An 18,084-nucleotide genomic window follows, 5' to 3' on the forward strand; every position below is an offset into this window, starting at 1 on the left:
ATCCTGGGAACAGATACGGTGGAGGCAGAGGAATTGGGAATAAGGGATAGTGTTCTTACAAGAGGTAGGGTGGGATGAGGTGTAGTCTATGGAGCTGTGGGAGTCGGTGGGCTTGTAGTAGATGTCCATGGTTAGTCGGTTGATGGAGATGGAGATGGAGAGGTCCAGGGAGGGGAGGGAGCTGTCTGAGATAGTCCAGGTGAATTTGAGGTCAGGGTGGAAGGTGTTAGTGAAGTTGATAAACTGTTCAACCTCCTTGTGGGAGCATGCAGTGGCACCAATTCAGTCATCAGTGTAGCGGAGGAACAAGTGGGAGGTGGTGCTTGTGTAACTGTGGAAGATGGATTGTTTCACGTAACCGACAAAAGAGCATCAGGGAGACAGGATGCCTTCTTATGGATTGTTTCAGAGAACATCTCTGGGACACCCCCGCCCACCAACCCCCACTGCCCGTGGCTGAACACTTCAACTCCCCCTCCCACTCAGTCAAGGACATGCAGGTCCTGGGCCTCCTCCAGTGCCAAACTGTTACCACCCGACGCCTGGAGAAAGAACACCTCATATTCTGCCTTGGGACCCTGCAACCATGTGGGATGAATGTGGATTTCAACAGTTTCCTCATTTCCCCTCCCCCCACATTATCCCAGTCCCAAGCCTCCAACTGGGCACCACCCCCTGACCTGTCCATCAAATTTCCCATTTGTCCACTCCACCCCCTCCCCTCTGACCTATCACCTTCTCCCTCACCTTCATCTGCCTATCGCTTTCTCAGCTACCTTGCCCCCCAACCCCACCCACCTCCCATTTATCTCTCAACCCCCCCAACCCACAAGTCTCATTCCTGATGAAAGGCTTATGCCAGAAACATCGATTCTTCTGCTCTTCAGATGCTGCCTGACTTGTTGTGTTTTTTCAGCACCAGTGCTGGAAACTCTGATCTCTAGCATCTGCAGTCCTCACTTTCCTGAGAGAGGTATCTTGTTGATAGTGAGAATACCGTGGACCAGATTAATAGGCTTGAACAGACTGATATTAAGAAAGTGGATATGCTGAAAATTCTGGGCAGCATCAAGATAAATAAGTCCCCAGGATTGGACCAGATATATCCAAGGTTACTACGGGAAGTGAGGAATGAGATTACTGTGCCTCTGGTGATGATCTTTGCATCCTCACTCTGCACACGTGTAGTACCAGATGATTGGAGGAAGGTGAATGTTGTTCCTCTGTTCAAGAAAAAGAATAGGGAAATCCCCGGGAAGTTCAGACCAGTCAGTCTTACATCTGGGGTAGGCAAGGTACAGGAAAGGATTCTGAGAGATAGGATTTATGACTATTTTGAAAAACATAGTTTGATTAAAGATAGTCAACATAGCTTTGTGAGCCTTATTGAGTTCTTTGAGGATGTGACAAGACATGTTGATGAAGGTTGAGCAGTGGATGTGCATTTCAGTGAGGCAATTGATAAGGTTCCCCACGGTAGGCTCATTCAGAAAGTTAGGAGGTATAGGATACAGGGAAATTTGGCTGTCTGGATACAGAATTGGCTAGCCAAAAGAAGACAGCGAGTGATAGTGGATGGAAAGTATTCCGCCTGCAGGTCGGTGACCAGTGGTGGCCCACAGGGCTCTGTTCCTGGGTCTCTGCTCTTTGTGGTTTTTATAAATGACTTGGTTGAAAATGTGGAAGGGTGAGTTAGTAAGTTTGCCAATGATACAAAGGTCAGTGGTGTTGTAGGTAGTGTCGAGGGCTGTTGCAGCTACAACAAGATATTGACAGGATGCAAGCTGGGCTGAGAAGTGGCAGATAGAGTTCAACCTGGATAAATGTGAAGTGATTCATTTTGGAAGGTTGAACTTGAATGCTGAATACAGGGTTAAAGATAGGATTCTTGGCAGTGTGGAGGAACAGAGGGATCTTGGGGTCCATGTACATGGATCCCTCAAAGTTGCCCTGCAAGTTGATAGGTTTGTTAAGAAGGCGTATGGTGTTTTGGCTTTTATTATCAGGGAAATTGAGTTTAAGTGCTGTGAGGTTTTGCTGCAGCTCTGTAAAACCCTGGTTAGACCACACTTGAAATATTGTGTCAAGTTCTGGTTGCCTCGTTATAGGAAGGATGTAGATGCTTCAGAGAAGGTACAGAGGAGATTTACCAGGATGCTGCCTGGATTGGAGGGCATGTCTTATGAAGAAAGATTGAGTGAGTAAGGGTTTTACACACTGGAGAGAAGAAGGAAGAGAGGTGACTTGACAGAGTTGTGCAAAGTAATGAGAGACATAGAGCGAGTAGATAGCTAGAGACCTTTCCCCAGGGCATAAATGGCTGTCATGAGGGATCATCATTTTCAGGTGATTGAAAGAAGGTATGGGGGAGATGTCAGAGGTAGGTTCTTTACACAGAGAGTGGTGGGTGTGTGGAATGCACTGCCAGTGGTGGTAGTAGAGTCAGAGACATGAGGGACATTTAAGCGACTGCTGGACAAGCACATGGATAGCAGTAAATTGAGGGGTGTGTAGGTAAGGTTGATCTTGAATTAAGATAAATGTTCGACACAAACATTGTGGGCCGAAGATCCTGTACTGTGCTGGACTGTTCTATGTTCTATATTCTATGTTCTATGTTCTATGCTCATGTACCAGCACAAGGAGTCCTGAGCCAAAACAAATAAATCCACATAATAATAGCTTGTGTATGTCTCATTCTGAATGCTCCTGAATGAATCTTGCTGTTTCTTTTGAAGAACATCACACAGACAGAGAAGGATCAGCATCTTACATCTAAGGCAACAGTATAGGCCAAGAAGTAGTTCAGAAGGATATTAAATCAGTTGCAGGATTCTTAAACACCAACTCACAAACGGTTAGTGAGTTGGTGATCTGCTATCTTACCTAGAAAATATGAATTAGCATGATAATTATGTGGTTCAGAAGTTATCCTCTCAATAGTCTCTCTCCAGACTTTCAGATGGTAGGTTAATGCCCAGTGCTGTAAGGCCCCTGAAATTATTTTTAATACAGCATTATGTTGCTGGCTTAAAACACTTGCCTAATTGAATTACATCTTGCATCACACAAAACAACATGGCTGACTGCAGTTATCTTATGTGTAATAACAAACTGTGACAATTATAATTTACAATATGTACTGTTTACATTACCAATCTGAGTTGTTGCTGTCTCATGGTATGATTGAATTGTCACATGGCCACTAGTTTAGTTTAGGTTGTAGTGATTATATTCATTCATGGGATTGGGCATTACTGGCTGAGCCAGCATTAATTTGTTGCCCTTGAGAAGGTGGTGGTGAGTTATGTTCTTGAACCACTGCAGTCCATGTGCTTTCAATAGACAAATGTTATTAGGGATAGTTTCCAGGATTTGACCCAGTGACATTGAAGGAATGGCAGTATATGGCCTGAAAGGAAACCTGTAGGTGATGGCTTTCCCATGTATCTGCTGCCCTTGTCCTTTTAGGTGGAAGTGGATGGGATTCTTGAAGGTGCTGTTTAAGGAGTGTTTCTGAATTTCTATAATGCATCTTGTAGATGGTGCACACTGAGTGTTAGTGGTGGAGAGAGTGGATGCTTGTGAATGTGGTATCAATCAAGTGGGGTTCCTTTGTCCTGGATGGTATCAAACTCCTTGAGTGTTATTGGAGCTACACCCATCCAGGAGAGTATTTCATTGCACTTCTGACTTGTGCCTTCTAAATAGTGGACTGGCTTTGGGAAGTCGGGAAGTGAGTTACTCATTTCAGGATTCCTAGCCTCTGATCCACTCTTGTAGACATTGCATATACGTGGCTAGCCTAGTTGAGCTTCTGAGCTGAAAATGTGTTGCTGGAAAAGTGCAGCAGGTCAGGCAGCATCCAAGGAGCAGGAGAATCGACGTTTCAGGCATAAGCCCTTCTTCAGCCCTTCTTCAGGTTCATGCCCGAAACATCGATTTTCCTGCTCCTTGGATGCTGCCTGACCTGCTGCGCTTTTCCAGCAACACATTTTCAGCTCTGATCTCCAGCATCTGCAGTCCTCACTTTCTCCTAGTTGAGCTTCTGGTCAATGGTAACTCTCAGGATGTTAATAGTGGGTGATTCAGCAATAGTAATGTCAAAGTGGGTATATACACTCCAAAATGTTTTTTTTTAACTCCTTCCTTAATTTGGCTTTTCCCTGTGGGATTAAGACTGTGTAAGTGCTGCTGACCTCATAAGTAAGGCTAAATGAATGTTAAAATGTATTGTTGGATCATATGGTAATCACAACAAAACCCAATTTGTCCCCACAGGATATATGATCATTCCAAGTTACTACTATCAGCCTCAGTCCCCTGGGATAAGAATGTTGTCAGGACACAGGAGGAGTTGAGCACAACAAAATCTTTAGAGTAACTTGAAGAGGCAAAGTATTTATTTTGTATTTCATCCAAGATGTACCTCCAACATTGTAAGACATTCTAAGCATGCATGCAATCATCAACTGATAATAACTTCTGGGATTTCTATTCACAACTTTCCAATTCGGGACAGAAATATGGAGGCAGACTGATACAATTTCAAGCCAAATAATCAGTCAAGTTCATGATTCAAGATTACAGAACATAGAACATTACAGCACAGTACAGGCCCTTCAGCCCTCGATGTTGCACCGACCTGTGGAAACAATCTGAAGCATATCTATCCTACACTATTCCATTCTCCTCCATATGTTTATCCAATGACCATTTAAATGCCCTTAAAGTTGCTGAGTCTACTACTGTTGCAGGCAGTGTGCTCCACACCCCTACTACTCTGAGTAAGTTAGGTTGAACGGTAGACTAATAAAACAGCAGATGTAAACACAATGGCGAAATGTGATTAAACTGGTTTGCTTGTTTGGAGATTATCTCAAAAAAGGACTGGTCGATGAGGAAGCCCTGTTTTTATATTGCAACTGCATTGACATTTCTATGTACTATTAAATTTCAAAGATGAAGTGTGGCTACATGTGCCTGAGGATGAGAGTACTCAGACTAGCAACCCAGCAGAAAGAAGGGAAACAAAAATGGAGTTACGTATTTTAAAAATGAATGCAAGTAAAATTTAAATTTTGGTGCAAAATATTTGCAAATGCTGTGAGCATATAGTTATTTAATTCAAACTATTTTTAAATTAAATCTTTATTATGCGCTGCCATGCATCCTAAGCCGGACATGCCCAAAATATCCATGAAGTCTGCCCCAATTATCAACAAATTCTTGTGAAACCAGAAGTAGAGGGGGATTTAGAGGGGATTTGACCATGATAGGGAGATTCCTGAAGGGAAGATATCCTGAGACAGATAAGGAACCTTGGTCTGCACTAGTCTTCAAAAGAGTGAATCTGTTTTGGAGAAAGAAATACTAACTGATCCTGGGCTGAGTAGGCTTTCAAAAAGTGAACAAAGCCTGGGCAGAGGAGGAGGAGGCTGGTGATGGATGGTTGAGGCAGGATTCAGGAACGAATAAGAGGGAGCAATAGTGAGGCAAACAGGAGACAGGTTTTGGAGACAGATGCACAGAGTGGTCAAGCGGAAGGGAAAAATAAATGGCACCGAATGAACAAGATGATCTATGTAAACAGAGAAGGGTGCCAGCAAGATAAAAGAGGCTCCAACAAAGAGGCAGACACTGAGAAAATCAAAACAAAGAGGGGGAAAAGCAAAGAGACCAAAAATCAAAGAGAAAAGACAAAAATCAAAGCAGAGCACAGAAGAATCAAAGGCGACTGAAAGGCAGGGAAAATGAAAAAAAAAGTGAGTTCTGGCTATGTAATACGACTGGCTTTTCTTTGCATAGCTTGTGCTCACTAGTGTGGAGTTTTTGTAAGCACACAGTTTGCGCAAAAGCCTTTGTTTCGAGTGTGTCTTTAATGTCCTTCTGTCCACTCCTCCAGGGTCCAGGCAATAATGGAATTTACAAGATGGGAAACACCGTGGAAAGAAATCGTTCCCAATGTAACAACGTTGCTGCAGGAAGATGCAAAGGAGGTAGTTACTTCTTAACCTCTTTCATCTTTTCCCACTGTGTCAGGGGGGTTTTGTTAGCACCGAATGGATGGCTGCCTGACTGCAGTCTGTGATGAGAGAGTGCCCTCAGCCGGCCTTAGATGGCAAATCCCATCGAGACTGAGAATTCTTTCGCCTACATTAACCCCACAACATTCCCCGCAAAGAGAGGCACTCCACCGCAATCTCAGCGAGAGCCAGGAACATCCTGAACAATACAGCGGCTCCCCTAAATCCTGTGGAATATTTCACCATAATGTATTTGTCTCAGTGTCCTCCCGGTGCACTGACTCAAATCCTCATCAAACTCTGAGTGTCCAAAGGCCGGTTAATCACTGCTTCCTAATTCCTTGAAGTCTGTTCCCCCGAATGGCCCGGCCAAGTAGGGTCTCACCGTTGAAATGGGGCTTCTTCCCAGGGCCGGGTCAATTGAGATTTCCACTAAATGGCAGCGGTATAAAGCCAGGATCCTGTTAAACACACAGCACACACACATACATACACAGAGACCTACAGACACAGACACAAACACGGACATACGCCCACACACACACACACACAGGCAGACACATACAGACACACACACAGACATGCACACACACAGACACAGACACAGAGACACACAAATACACATATAGATACTCACACACACCACACAGTGCTCAAGGTTGGGATATCCCTGAGAATTTGTGATGCAATTCACGAGTGGGCGGGCATTTTAAAAGAAATACTATTATGACCCAGTTTCAAATAATTCTTTTGGGAGCAGGCGTATCGATGTTGCTGATAAGCAATGAACCCTTTAAAAGGCTGCGCCCCCAGGTCTCATCAGAGACACGGAGAGACACAGAGAGATAGAGAGAGAGATAGACAGAGAGGAGAGAACCTGCCTGAGCCTCTCTCTGCCTACACCAATGCTTACTGCCTGGGATTTCCCGGAGCTAGCCCAGGGCCGGCTAGCCCGCTGTAGGATGGGGCGAGCGGTCTGCTGGCTGCTGCTCCTGACCCAGCTGATGCTGGCCTGGGGGCCGCAGGCACAACCGCTCGCTTCCCCGGACTCGAGCCCGCACCTGGACTCGGGCTGGGAACAGACGATCCGCTTCCTGTACCTGTACACGGAGCAGAGCAAGAGTAACGCCGGCAGCTGGCACCTAGTGATGAACCCGGACGGCACAGTGGGCAGCAGCGGGGAGCGCAGTGCGTACAGTGAGTGTCTCACCCTCACTACACACCCTCACTACACACCCTCACTACTCACCCTCACTACACACCCTCACTACACACCCTCTCTACACACCCTCTCACCCTCACTACACACCCTCACTACACACCCTCTCACCCTCACTACTCACCCTCACTACACACCCTCACTACACACCCTCTCACCCTCACTACACACCCTCTCACTCTCACTACTCACCCTCACTACACACCCTCACTACACACTCTCACTACACACTCTCACTACACACCCTCACTACACACCCTCACTACACACCCTCTCACCCTCACTACACACCCTCACTACACACCCTCTCACCCTCACTACACACCCTCACTACACACCCTCTCACCCTCACTACACACTCTCTCACCCTCACTACACACCCTCACTACACACCCTCACTACACACCCTCACTACACACCCTCTCACCCTCACTACACACCCTCTCACCCTCACTACACACCCTCACTACACACCCTCACTACACACCCTCTCACCCTCACTACACACCCTCACTACACACTCTCACTACACACTCTCTCACCCTCACTACACACCCTCACTACACACCCTCACTACACACCCTCTCACCCTCACTACACACCCTCACTACACACCCTCACTACACACCCTCTCACCCTCACTACACACCCTCACTACACACCCTCTCACCCTCACTACACACCCTCACTACACACTCTCTCACCCTCACTACACACCCTCACTACACACCCTCTCACCCTCACTACACACTCTCTCACCCTCACTACACACCCTCACTACACACCCTCACTACACACCCTCTCACCCTCACTACACACCCTCACTACACACCCTCACTACACACCCTCTCACCCTCACTACACACCCTCACTACACACCCTCTCACCCTCACTACACACCCTCACTACACACCCTCACTACACACCCTCACTACACACTCTCACTACACACTCTCTCACCCTCACTACACACTCTCTCACCCTCACTACACACACTCACTACACACTCTCTCACCCTCACTACACACTCTCACTACACACCCTCACTACACACCCTCACTACACACTCTCTCACCCTCACTACACACTCTCTCACCCTCACTACACACACTCACTACACACTCTCTCACCCTCACTACACACCCTCACTACACACCCTCTCTACACCCTCACTACACACCCTCACTACACACTCTCTCACCCTCACTACACACTCTCTCACCCTCACTACACACTCTCTCACCCTCACTACACACACTCACTACACACTCTCACTACTCACCCTCTCTACACCCTCACTACACACCCTCACTACACACTCTCACTATTCACCCTCTCTACACCCTCACTACACACCCTCACTACACACTCTCACTACTCACCCTCTCTACACCCTCACTACACACTCTCTCACCCTCACTACACACCCTCACTACACACTCTCTCACCCTCACTACACACCCTCACTACACACTCTCTCACCTTCACTACACACCCTCACTACACACTCTCTCACCCTCACTACACACCCTCACTACACACTCTCTCACCCTCACTACACACCCTCACTACACACTCTCTCACCCTCACTACACACCCTCACTACACACCCTCACTACACACTCTCTCACCCTCACTACACACCCTCTCTCACCCTCACTACACACCCTCACGACACTCTCTCTCTCACCCTCACTACACCCTCACTACACATACTCACTACACCCTCACTACACACCCTCTCTACACCCTCACTACACACCCTCACTACATACCCTCACTACACCCTCACTACATACCCTCACTACACACCTCTCTCAACCTCACTACACACCCTCTCTCACCCTCACTACACACACTCACTACACCCTCACTACACACACTCACTACACACACTCACTACACACACTCACTACATACCCTCACTACATACCCCCTCTACATACCCTCACTACACACTCACTACATACCCTCTCTCACCCTCACTACACACACTCACTACATACCCTCTCTCTCACCCTCACTACACCTTCACCAAACACCCTCACTACACCCTCACTACACCCTCACTACACCCTCACTACATACCCTCACTACACCCTCACTACATACCTTCACTACACACCCTCACTACACCCTCACTACACCCTCACTACACCCTCACTGCACACACCCTTACTACACACTCACTACAACCCCTGTCTCTCACCCTCACTACACACCCTCACTTGCACTACACACACTCACTACACACTCACTACAAACTCACTACAGACCCTCACTACACACTCACTGCACACGCTCACTACACACTCACTATACACTATACACTCACTGCACACCATCACTACACACTCTCAGTCTCACTACACACCCTCACTACACCCTCACTACACACTCACTACAGACCCTCACTACACACCCTCACTACGCTCTCACTACAGACCCTCACTACAGACTCTCACTACACGTTCACTACACCCTGACTACACACCCTCACGAAACACCCTCTCTACACACCCTTACTAACACCCACACTACACCCTCATGACACCCTCACTACACACCTTCACTACACCCTCACTACACTCTCACTACACACTCTCACTACACACTCTCACTACACACTCTCACTACACACCCTCTCTACACATCACTACACTCTCACTACACACTCAGTACACTCTCACTACACACTCACTACACACCCTCTCTCTCAGCCTCACTACACCCTCACTACACCCTCTCTACACACCCTCACTACACACCCTCACTACACCCTCACTACACACCCTCACTATACACCCTCTCTACACACCCTCACTACACCCTCACTACACACTCACTACAACCTCACTACACTCTCACTACACACTCACGACACACCCTCTCTTACCCTCTCTCACCCTCTCTCACCCTCTCTCACCCTCACAACACACCCTCACTACACACCCTCACTACACACCCTCACTACATCCTCACTACACACCCTCACTACACCCTTAATACACCCTCACTACACACCCTCACTATACACACGCTCATTACACACTCACTATACACTCTCACTGCATACCCTGTCTCTCACCCTCACAGCTGGGAGCGCAGTGCGTACAGTGAGTCTGTCACCCTCACTACACCCTCACTGCACACACCCTCACTACACTCTCACTGCACACTCACTACACCCTAACTACTTACTCACTACACACCCTCACTACACCCTCACTAACACTCACCACACACCCTCACTGCACACCCTCACTACACACTCACTACACATCCTCTCTCTATCACTAACTCATTCAATCTTTCTCACACACATTCACACTCGCTCACACTCTTTACTCACTCACCCTCCCTCATTTGCACTCTCTCTCTGTCACACTCATGCACTCTTGCTCACTCACACTCAGTCTTTACTCACACACACTGTCTCACACTCATTCACTCATTCACTCATTCACTCTCGCTCATTCATTCATTCTCATACACCTCATACTCACTCTCATTCACTCACTCACACTCATTGACACACACATATTCATTCTTGCTCACTTACTCATTTACTCTCACTCACACACTTTTGTTCATTTTCTCATTCATTTGTCCACTTTCTCTCTCACACACACTCATTCACTCACTCTTACTCATTCACTCTCTCACACTGTCTCACTTGGAGAGAGGGAGGGCTGTGTTACTAACAAGGATATGCAGGTGCTGAAGATCTGAAACAAAACAGAAATTGCCAGAGAAACTCGGCAGGTCTAGCAGCATCTGTGGAGAGAGAGAAAACGGAGTTAATGATTCGGGTCCAGTGACTTCCTCTGAAATTGTGGACCCGAAACATTCACCAAGTTTCTCTCTGTACACATACTGCTGGACCTGCCAAGTTCTCCAGTAATTGTGTGTTGGTGTTCCTCAATATTTCCAGACTGTCAGAGAGAGAGGATAAATAAATATGGAAAAAGTGAGCACTGCAGATGCTGGAAATCAGAGTGTGCTGCTGGAAAAGCACAGAAGGTTAGGCAGCATCCGAGGAGCAGGAGAATTGACATAAATAAATGACTGTTGAAACTCCTGGCGTGATTGAGAGCGGACTTCAGCAAAACCGGGATGGAGACTGGGAGCGAATGTAACGTTCGCCAGACCAACTTTATCTGTTTTTCTTAAATAGCAGGTTCTATCAGTGATTTAACAGAGAGGGTCATTAATGGGGGAGTGAGGGGAAGGAGTGATGGAGACCGGTCGCCACTCACTCAACTCCCGCTCCATCCCTCGTCCCCCCCCTAAAAAAAAAGTCGATAGAAACATAGACAATAGAAGCAGGAATAAGCCATTCGGCCCCTCGAGCCTGTTCTATCATTCAATTTTCATCCAACTCAGTCCTCTATTCCTTTTGTTTTCACCTATCTTTTGATCCCTTTAACCCAGAGAATTGTTTATAACTCATTTTTGAAAGCCTTCCCAGTTTTGGCCCCAGCCTTGTTCTGTGGCAGAGAATTCCGCGGTTTCTAGATTTACAATTCTACAATTCCTGAGGAAGAGAGAGACCCTGCAGTGAGCAACAGGCGTGTTCCCAAAGACCCGGGGGAGAACTGCAAGCGGCGGGGAGTTTCACAAAACCCTGCCTCTCTTCCCCGGGAGACAGAGACTCTCTCTCTCTCTGGAAGTTGGAACTGTTTTGGCTAAAAGCCTCATGTTATAGTGTATGTGTGGGAGTGTGTTGGGGAAACAGACGCGGGGAGCGGGTGGGGAGAGGGGGGTGAATGTCCCACTGAGCCCGTGTTGTTTCCTTTGCAGGTCTCCTGGAGATGAGGGCGGTGGCGCCGGGGGTGGTGGCTATCAAAGGCTACCTGAGCGGGCGCTACCTGTGCATGGAGAGGGAGGGCAGGTTGCTCGGCTCGGTAAGTCCTCCAGCATTCACCCACCTTGCACTAGGATAGGGACATGCTGCCTGGGTATGTGAGAGGGTGGACGGTCTCTGGGGGCTGTGTGTGTGTGTCCGTGGGTATGTGGGGCTCTGCTTGTGGGGAGGGGCGATTGTGGGCGTGTATCTGTGTGTGTGGTTTAATGTGCGTATGGTTATGTGACTATGTGTGCATCTATGGGTGTGACTGTGTGTGGGTGAGGGTGTGGAGAGTGAAGTGTGTGTAAGTGCGTGGAGGGGTTTGTAGTGAGTGGGACTGTGTGTAAGTGTGTGGGTGTGTATTGGGGGTTGTGGTAAGTGGGAGTGTTTGTGGGGAGGTGGGGGGGTGATGAGTGGGGAGGTGGGGAATGGGAGCGTGTATGGGGAGAAGTGTGAGTGGGAGTGTGTGGAGGGGAATGTGGGGAGCGTTGCGTGTGTGGAGGAGTGTGTCTGGGGTGAGGGGGTGTGCGGGGGTGCTGTGAGTGGGAGCATGTGTGGGGGGTGCGGGGTGAGTGGGAATGTGTGGGGAGTGTTGTGTGTGGGAGTATGTGTATGGGTTGTGTGTGTGGGAGCTTTGTGTGTGTGTGTGGGGGGGGAGGTGTGTGTGGGGTGGGTGTGGGGGGAAGGGGTGTGTAGGGGAGGGGTGTGTGTGTGGAGTGGGTGTGTGTGTGGGGGAGGGATGTGTGTGGGGGAGGGGTGTGTGTGTAGGGTTGGGGGTGTGTGGAGGGGAGGGTGTGTGTGTGTGGGGGGAGGGATTTGTGTGTGGAGGAGGGGTGTGTGTGTAGGGTTGGGGGGGTGTGGGGGGGAGGGTGTGTGTGTGGGGAGGGATGTGTGTGTGTGGAGGAGGGGTGTGTGTGTAGGGTGGGGGTGTGTGTGGGGTGGAGGTGTGTGTGTAAGTATGTCGTTGCCACTTTAACAGTTATTTCATCAATTGCCTGATTGTGTGGAACAGTATCTGAGCTTCCGTGCACCAGCCGCTGTTCTGTTGTGAGTTAGTTTATGTGACCCAGAGTTCACTGACCTGCAGGTCCACACGGGTAACCCTCGGCGCCAGTGTTGTCAGCTGTGAGCGTGAAGGAGCATGGAAACACATTGGCTCATGACTCTTTCCTTTTATTACCACCAGCCCCGTCTCCCTCCCAACTGACCCTTTGTTTTTTTATTACTCCTCCAGCTGACCTATAATGAAGCTGACTGTTCATTTAGGGAGCGCCTGGTGTCTGGCTCCTACAACTTGTACTGGTCGGAAAAGTACGGAGCTGCTGTGTCCCTGAGCAACAGAAGGCAACGAGGCTACATAAGAGGCAGGGCATTCCCCCCTCTCTCTCAGTTCCTGCCCATCCGGAACACACAACCTCTCCCCCCAGTCCCTGCTGATCAGTCCAGGGACACCCCTGAACTTGACTCGCCGCCGTCTTCAGTGATTCAGATCAACAGCATGGACCCTTTGGACTTCACTTACGAAGCCACATGAACGAGGTTTATTTCAGACCCGTGATTGCACTGCACTTTTCCTTTGGACTGAATTGTTTTGTCCTCAGCTCTTTTGCTGTGCTGAAGAGGTGGCAGTGTTTGATTGTGAGACTTTCTCCGTCTCTCAGGATTAAAAAAAGACAGTTTGAATGCCAACTTGAAGGAATTCATTCTCATTATGAATATTTAACTGCAAAGCAAGCGAAATGCTGACTGAGTGTAGTTGGGGCAGCATTAGGAGCAATGTAATAGATTTGTGTAAAATGCAACTCTACTGGGAGAAGAGATTCAGGACATAGTGTGGAATCCTGTTGTATTATAAGAAATAGAAGGTTCAGTGTAAGGCCAGATAGAATATGGAGAAAGTAGCGTTCACCCTATTGTAAGATTTAGGATAAAGAGTTAATAGCATAAACCTCCATTCTATTGAGAGTAGAGGGATTGGTGTATTCTGTACCTGTATTGTGAAATTCAGGACGAAAGATACAAAATAGGAAGAACAATTATAGTTTCAGTTGAATAGGAAGGGTTTAGAGGGACATGCTGGCAAACGAGATGAGATTAATTTAGGATATCTGGTCAGCATGAATGAATTGGACTGAAGGGTCTGTTTCCATGCTGTACACCTCTATGAATCCATGACTGTATGTCCTATGAGAGAGGATAGACGGCAGTTTAAACCATCTCTTTTTTTTTAAGAAAGGAGTTCAGAGATGAAGTTTCAATCTTATACCTGAGGAGCTGGGCTGCAGTTAAACCCTGATAGAATAGGGTTGGGAGGTGAAAAATCTTTCAGTTAATCACTGAGCTTGGTTCAAATTGAAGAGGACAATTTAAACCCATGATTTGGAGACCTCGGTGTTGGACTGGGATGTACAAAGTTAAAAATCATACAACACTAGGTTATAGTCCAACATGTTAATTTGGAAGCACTAGCTTTCTGAGAGCTGCTTCTTCATCAGCGTCGGTCCGAAAGCTAGTGCTTCCAATTAAACATGTTGGACTATAACCTAGTGTTGTGTGATTTTTAAATTTAAACCCAATCAGCTCATTAAGGTGACATTTCTCAGCCAGATATTCAGGATGAAGTGTACAACTCCAGTGCACTGTTGTGAAAGAGGTCTCCAAACATTGCAGATCTGGTCCCATCCCATTCCAATCACAAAATAACTTTAAAAATAAAGTTCATAAACTGGAACTGTCATACCAAATATGCATCAAGTATCTGTTGTTGCAAAATATACAAATTTGTCCTGTTGGATTTGAAGGAATTTAGCATGAAGGAAGTTGATTGCAAATTCACTTAAACAAGCACTTGACCATTTTGAAGGTATTTATAATTAACTTATTGCAAACAGTAGTTCCTTCTATTTTGCTGTTATATTTATGTACATATATTTATATAATTTTTCACTTTTTTGTAATTTAGCTCAAATGAACCTGTGTTCATAGAAAGCTAATGTATTTTTTTCCATTGGAATGATTAATAAATAAAAACAAACAAATTATTTGAAGATAAATGCTAAGGCTTGAAGGATATGTAGTTAATGGACCATTTTAATAAACAAAAATAACTAGTGTAAACTGATGAAGTAAATCTGCCAGGTTTGCATAGTTTATATTTCATACCTCCAAATTGTGAATAAACAGTATGAAATTATTGATGTCTTTGTGAATTAAAATAAAATGTACATAAAATTTTGTAACAATTTGTCTGCATTCCTTTACTTGTAATCTTTTATATAAAGTGGCTACAGTTCATTCTATCAAAAGAATATAGTGCTGGAGTTCACAAATTCTTAGGTTCTCAAGAGTCCTAATCACTAGAATACCAACGAAGCAGATACATAATTTCCCAAAGCCCTTTAAGTCAGATACCATCCTGACTTGGCAATATATCACTGTACCTTCATTGCTATTGAGTTCAAATCACAGTAATTCCACCCATACAGGTCTTTTATGAGAATCTTCTTCTGAGGTGCTTCCTTGGGCTTGAGAACAACCTGTATCCATACTTCTATTAGTTCTGAAATAGCTGACAGACTGAATGTGCAATTTGTCAGCTCTGCCATATGCTGAGCAGGTAATTCTTGATGGTTTAAGTCTTTGTTGTTTTGGGAGGTTTGAGCATTCTGTCTGAACCTCAACTTCACTTCTGCCCACTTCTAATGAAGTCTCTTGCTGAGTTCAGTGCTTTCCTGAATGAGCATTCTTCGATCATAAGATGTAAAAGCAGAAGTAGGCCATATAGCCCATCAAGCCTATTCTGTGATTCAATGGAATCATGGCTGATCTAATCATCCTCAACTCCACTTTCCCAATAACCCTTGATTCTATTATTCATGAAAATCTGTCCCTTAGCTTTGAATATACTTAATGACCTAACCTCTATACCTCTCTGTGGTAAAAAATTCCACAGATTCAGTACATTCTGAGAGAAGAAAGTGCTCCTCATCTCTCTCTTGAAAGGGTGAACTCTTACTCTGAGATTAGCACTTTGGTCTTAGACTCTCCCACAAGGGGAACCAACCTTTCCCCTGTCATTCATGAATGACATGTCCCAAACAGCAGAGCTGCTTTCAAGTGAATGACTTGATGCTGGGCATGTTGGCTCATGAGAGGATGCTACTGTTGAATGATCTTTCTTGCTACCATTTGTGGGAATTCTTCAGTGGTATCTGCTGTAGATTGTCCATGTTTCTAAAAGCAATTGGAGCACCTTCATTGCACTGAGCAATGGTTGAACAAAACAGTTACCGGCATATTCTCAGAGGTAATCATGGATTGGTTATATAGTAATGTTCATATCCAAAACTGTCAAACTAGGATTATGCAGAATATGCAGCAGGAAACCTGTCATCCAACCCAAGCAGTTTATGCCAATCATTATATTCTGTGCACTCCATCTCTCCTCCTCTAAATCTGTCATGTCAACTCTGTATTACCTTGTCCCTCATGTTCCTGTCTGATTTCCCCATAGATGTACCTCTACTGTTATCTCAAACAACTCCCTGAAAGAGTGAGTTCACATTCATATCACTGTCTGAGTGAAGACGTTTCCTCTGAATTCCCAATTGAATTTCTTGGTGATTACCTGATATTGACGACTTCTGATTATGCTGTTCCCAAAGGAGGAACTCTTCTGTCTAAACACTCTATCTAAATCTTTCAGAATTTGAACTATCTCAATTAGATCAGCCCTGTGATATTTTATAATTTTAATTGCTAATTACAATTATAGTCAAAGCTGGAGACAGCTGATGTAAATTGCCATCACCCGATTAGTTACTAGACCCATTTCAGGTACAAGTATATGTTTTCACATGTTTTACAGAATTTGTTAGGCTCATCGTAACAAGTACAAAATAAATAATAAAAGCAGCATTTTTACAGTCACTCCCCTTCAGATATCAAGCTTGTGACACTGTCACAGTTTCTTGTTGTGTTCTGTTGACTGGCGTTCCTTGACTGTCTTTGATCTTCCTTCTCATGTATCGAGCCACTGAAACACAGACCTAATGAACCCTCACCAACCCTTACTCCCTGGGCATGATCAAAGACATTCCGAACTCCAATTGGCTTAGTTAAAAATCACACAACACCAAGTTATAGTCGAACACATGAGAGACTTAACAAACAATCCAGGTGTTTTTCAATACATAATTTCAGTTGCATCACACTGTAAACTTTTGCTATAAATTCTGTGTCTTACGATCTTATACTCCACAGCCACCTGATGAAGGAGCAACACTCTGAAAGCTAGTGCTTCCATATAAACGTGTTTGACTATAACCTGGTGTTATGTGATTTATAACTTTGTACTCCCCAGTCCAACACCGACATCTCCAAAACATGACTCCAGTTGGCTTATTACTGCATGGATAGTGCATGTATAGTCCGTGGCCAATCTTGGATTGGTCAGATCTTGTATGTTTAATTCCTCCTAAATTACTTTAGAGGCAGTGGTCAGATTGGTAGCACACCTCCTATTGTCTCTTGTGTCATTCTTTCACATGCCAAACATATCATTAGATTAGGAGAAAGTCAAGACTGTAAATACTGGAGATCAGAGTCGAAAAGTATGGTGCTGGAAAAGCACAGCAGGTCAGGCGGCATTTGAGAAGCAGGAGAATCGACATTTTGGGCATAAGCTTTTCAATTATTCTGTTGGTAACAGTTTGTCCTCTTACTCTTACCAAGTCCATGACTCTTCAGCAAGCTGTTCTGGCATCAGTGAAACCATGTATTCATCTAGCATCTCTAATGTGCAAATTAAGTCATCTCAAAAGATCAAAACAACTACAAGACTAACTACTGATGATAATATATGTACTAATTGAAACTCAATAGAGACAGATGACTGTTGGTGGTTTAACCTTAGGGTCACCAAACCTCTGGTGAAGTGGAGAAGATGGGATATTCATGGTAACATCAGGCTGGTACAGGAACTGAACCTA

The 18,084-nt window shown here is 45.7% G+C and overlaps 1 protein-coding gene across 2 annotated transcripts; it reads left to right on the top strand.

Moving 5' to 3' along the window:
- Window positions 1-6,846: 6,846 nt before the first annotated feature.
- fgf19 (fibroblast growth factor 19) lies at window positions 6,847-15,330 on the top strand. 2 transcript variants are annotated; one of them, XM_087996152.1, is made up of 3 exons: window positions 6,847-7,214; window positions 12,049-12,152; window positions 13,329-15,330. In XM_087996152.1, exons 1-3 carry the CDS (start codon window positions 6,932-6,934, stop codon window positions 13,626-13,628), a joined length of 687 nt encoding a protein of 228 aa, XP_087852278.1. In that variant the 5' UTR covers window positions 6,847-6,931; the 3' UTR covers window positions 13,629-15,330. The 2 variants fall into 2 exon arrangements, with proteins under 2 accessions (XP_087852278.1, XP_043562296.1); XM_043706361.2 differs by having other exon boundaries at window positions 6,851-7,223.
- The last annotated feature ends 2,754 nt before the right edge of the window (window positions 15,331-18,084 follow it).

Source organism: Chiloscyllium plagiosum, unplaced genomic scaffold (assembly GCF_037043375.1).
Source record: "Chiloscyllium plagiosum isolate Xiang-an unplaced genomic scaffold, Cpla_swu_hap1 HiC_scaffold_18, whole genome shotgun sequence".
In the NCBI taxonomy this organism is placed as follows: domain Eukaryota; kingdom Metazoa; phylum Chordata; class Chondrichthyes; order Orectolobiformes; family Hemiscylliidae; genus Chiloscyllium; species Chiloscyllium plagiosum.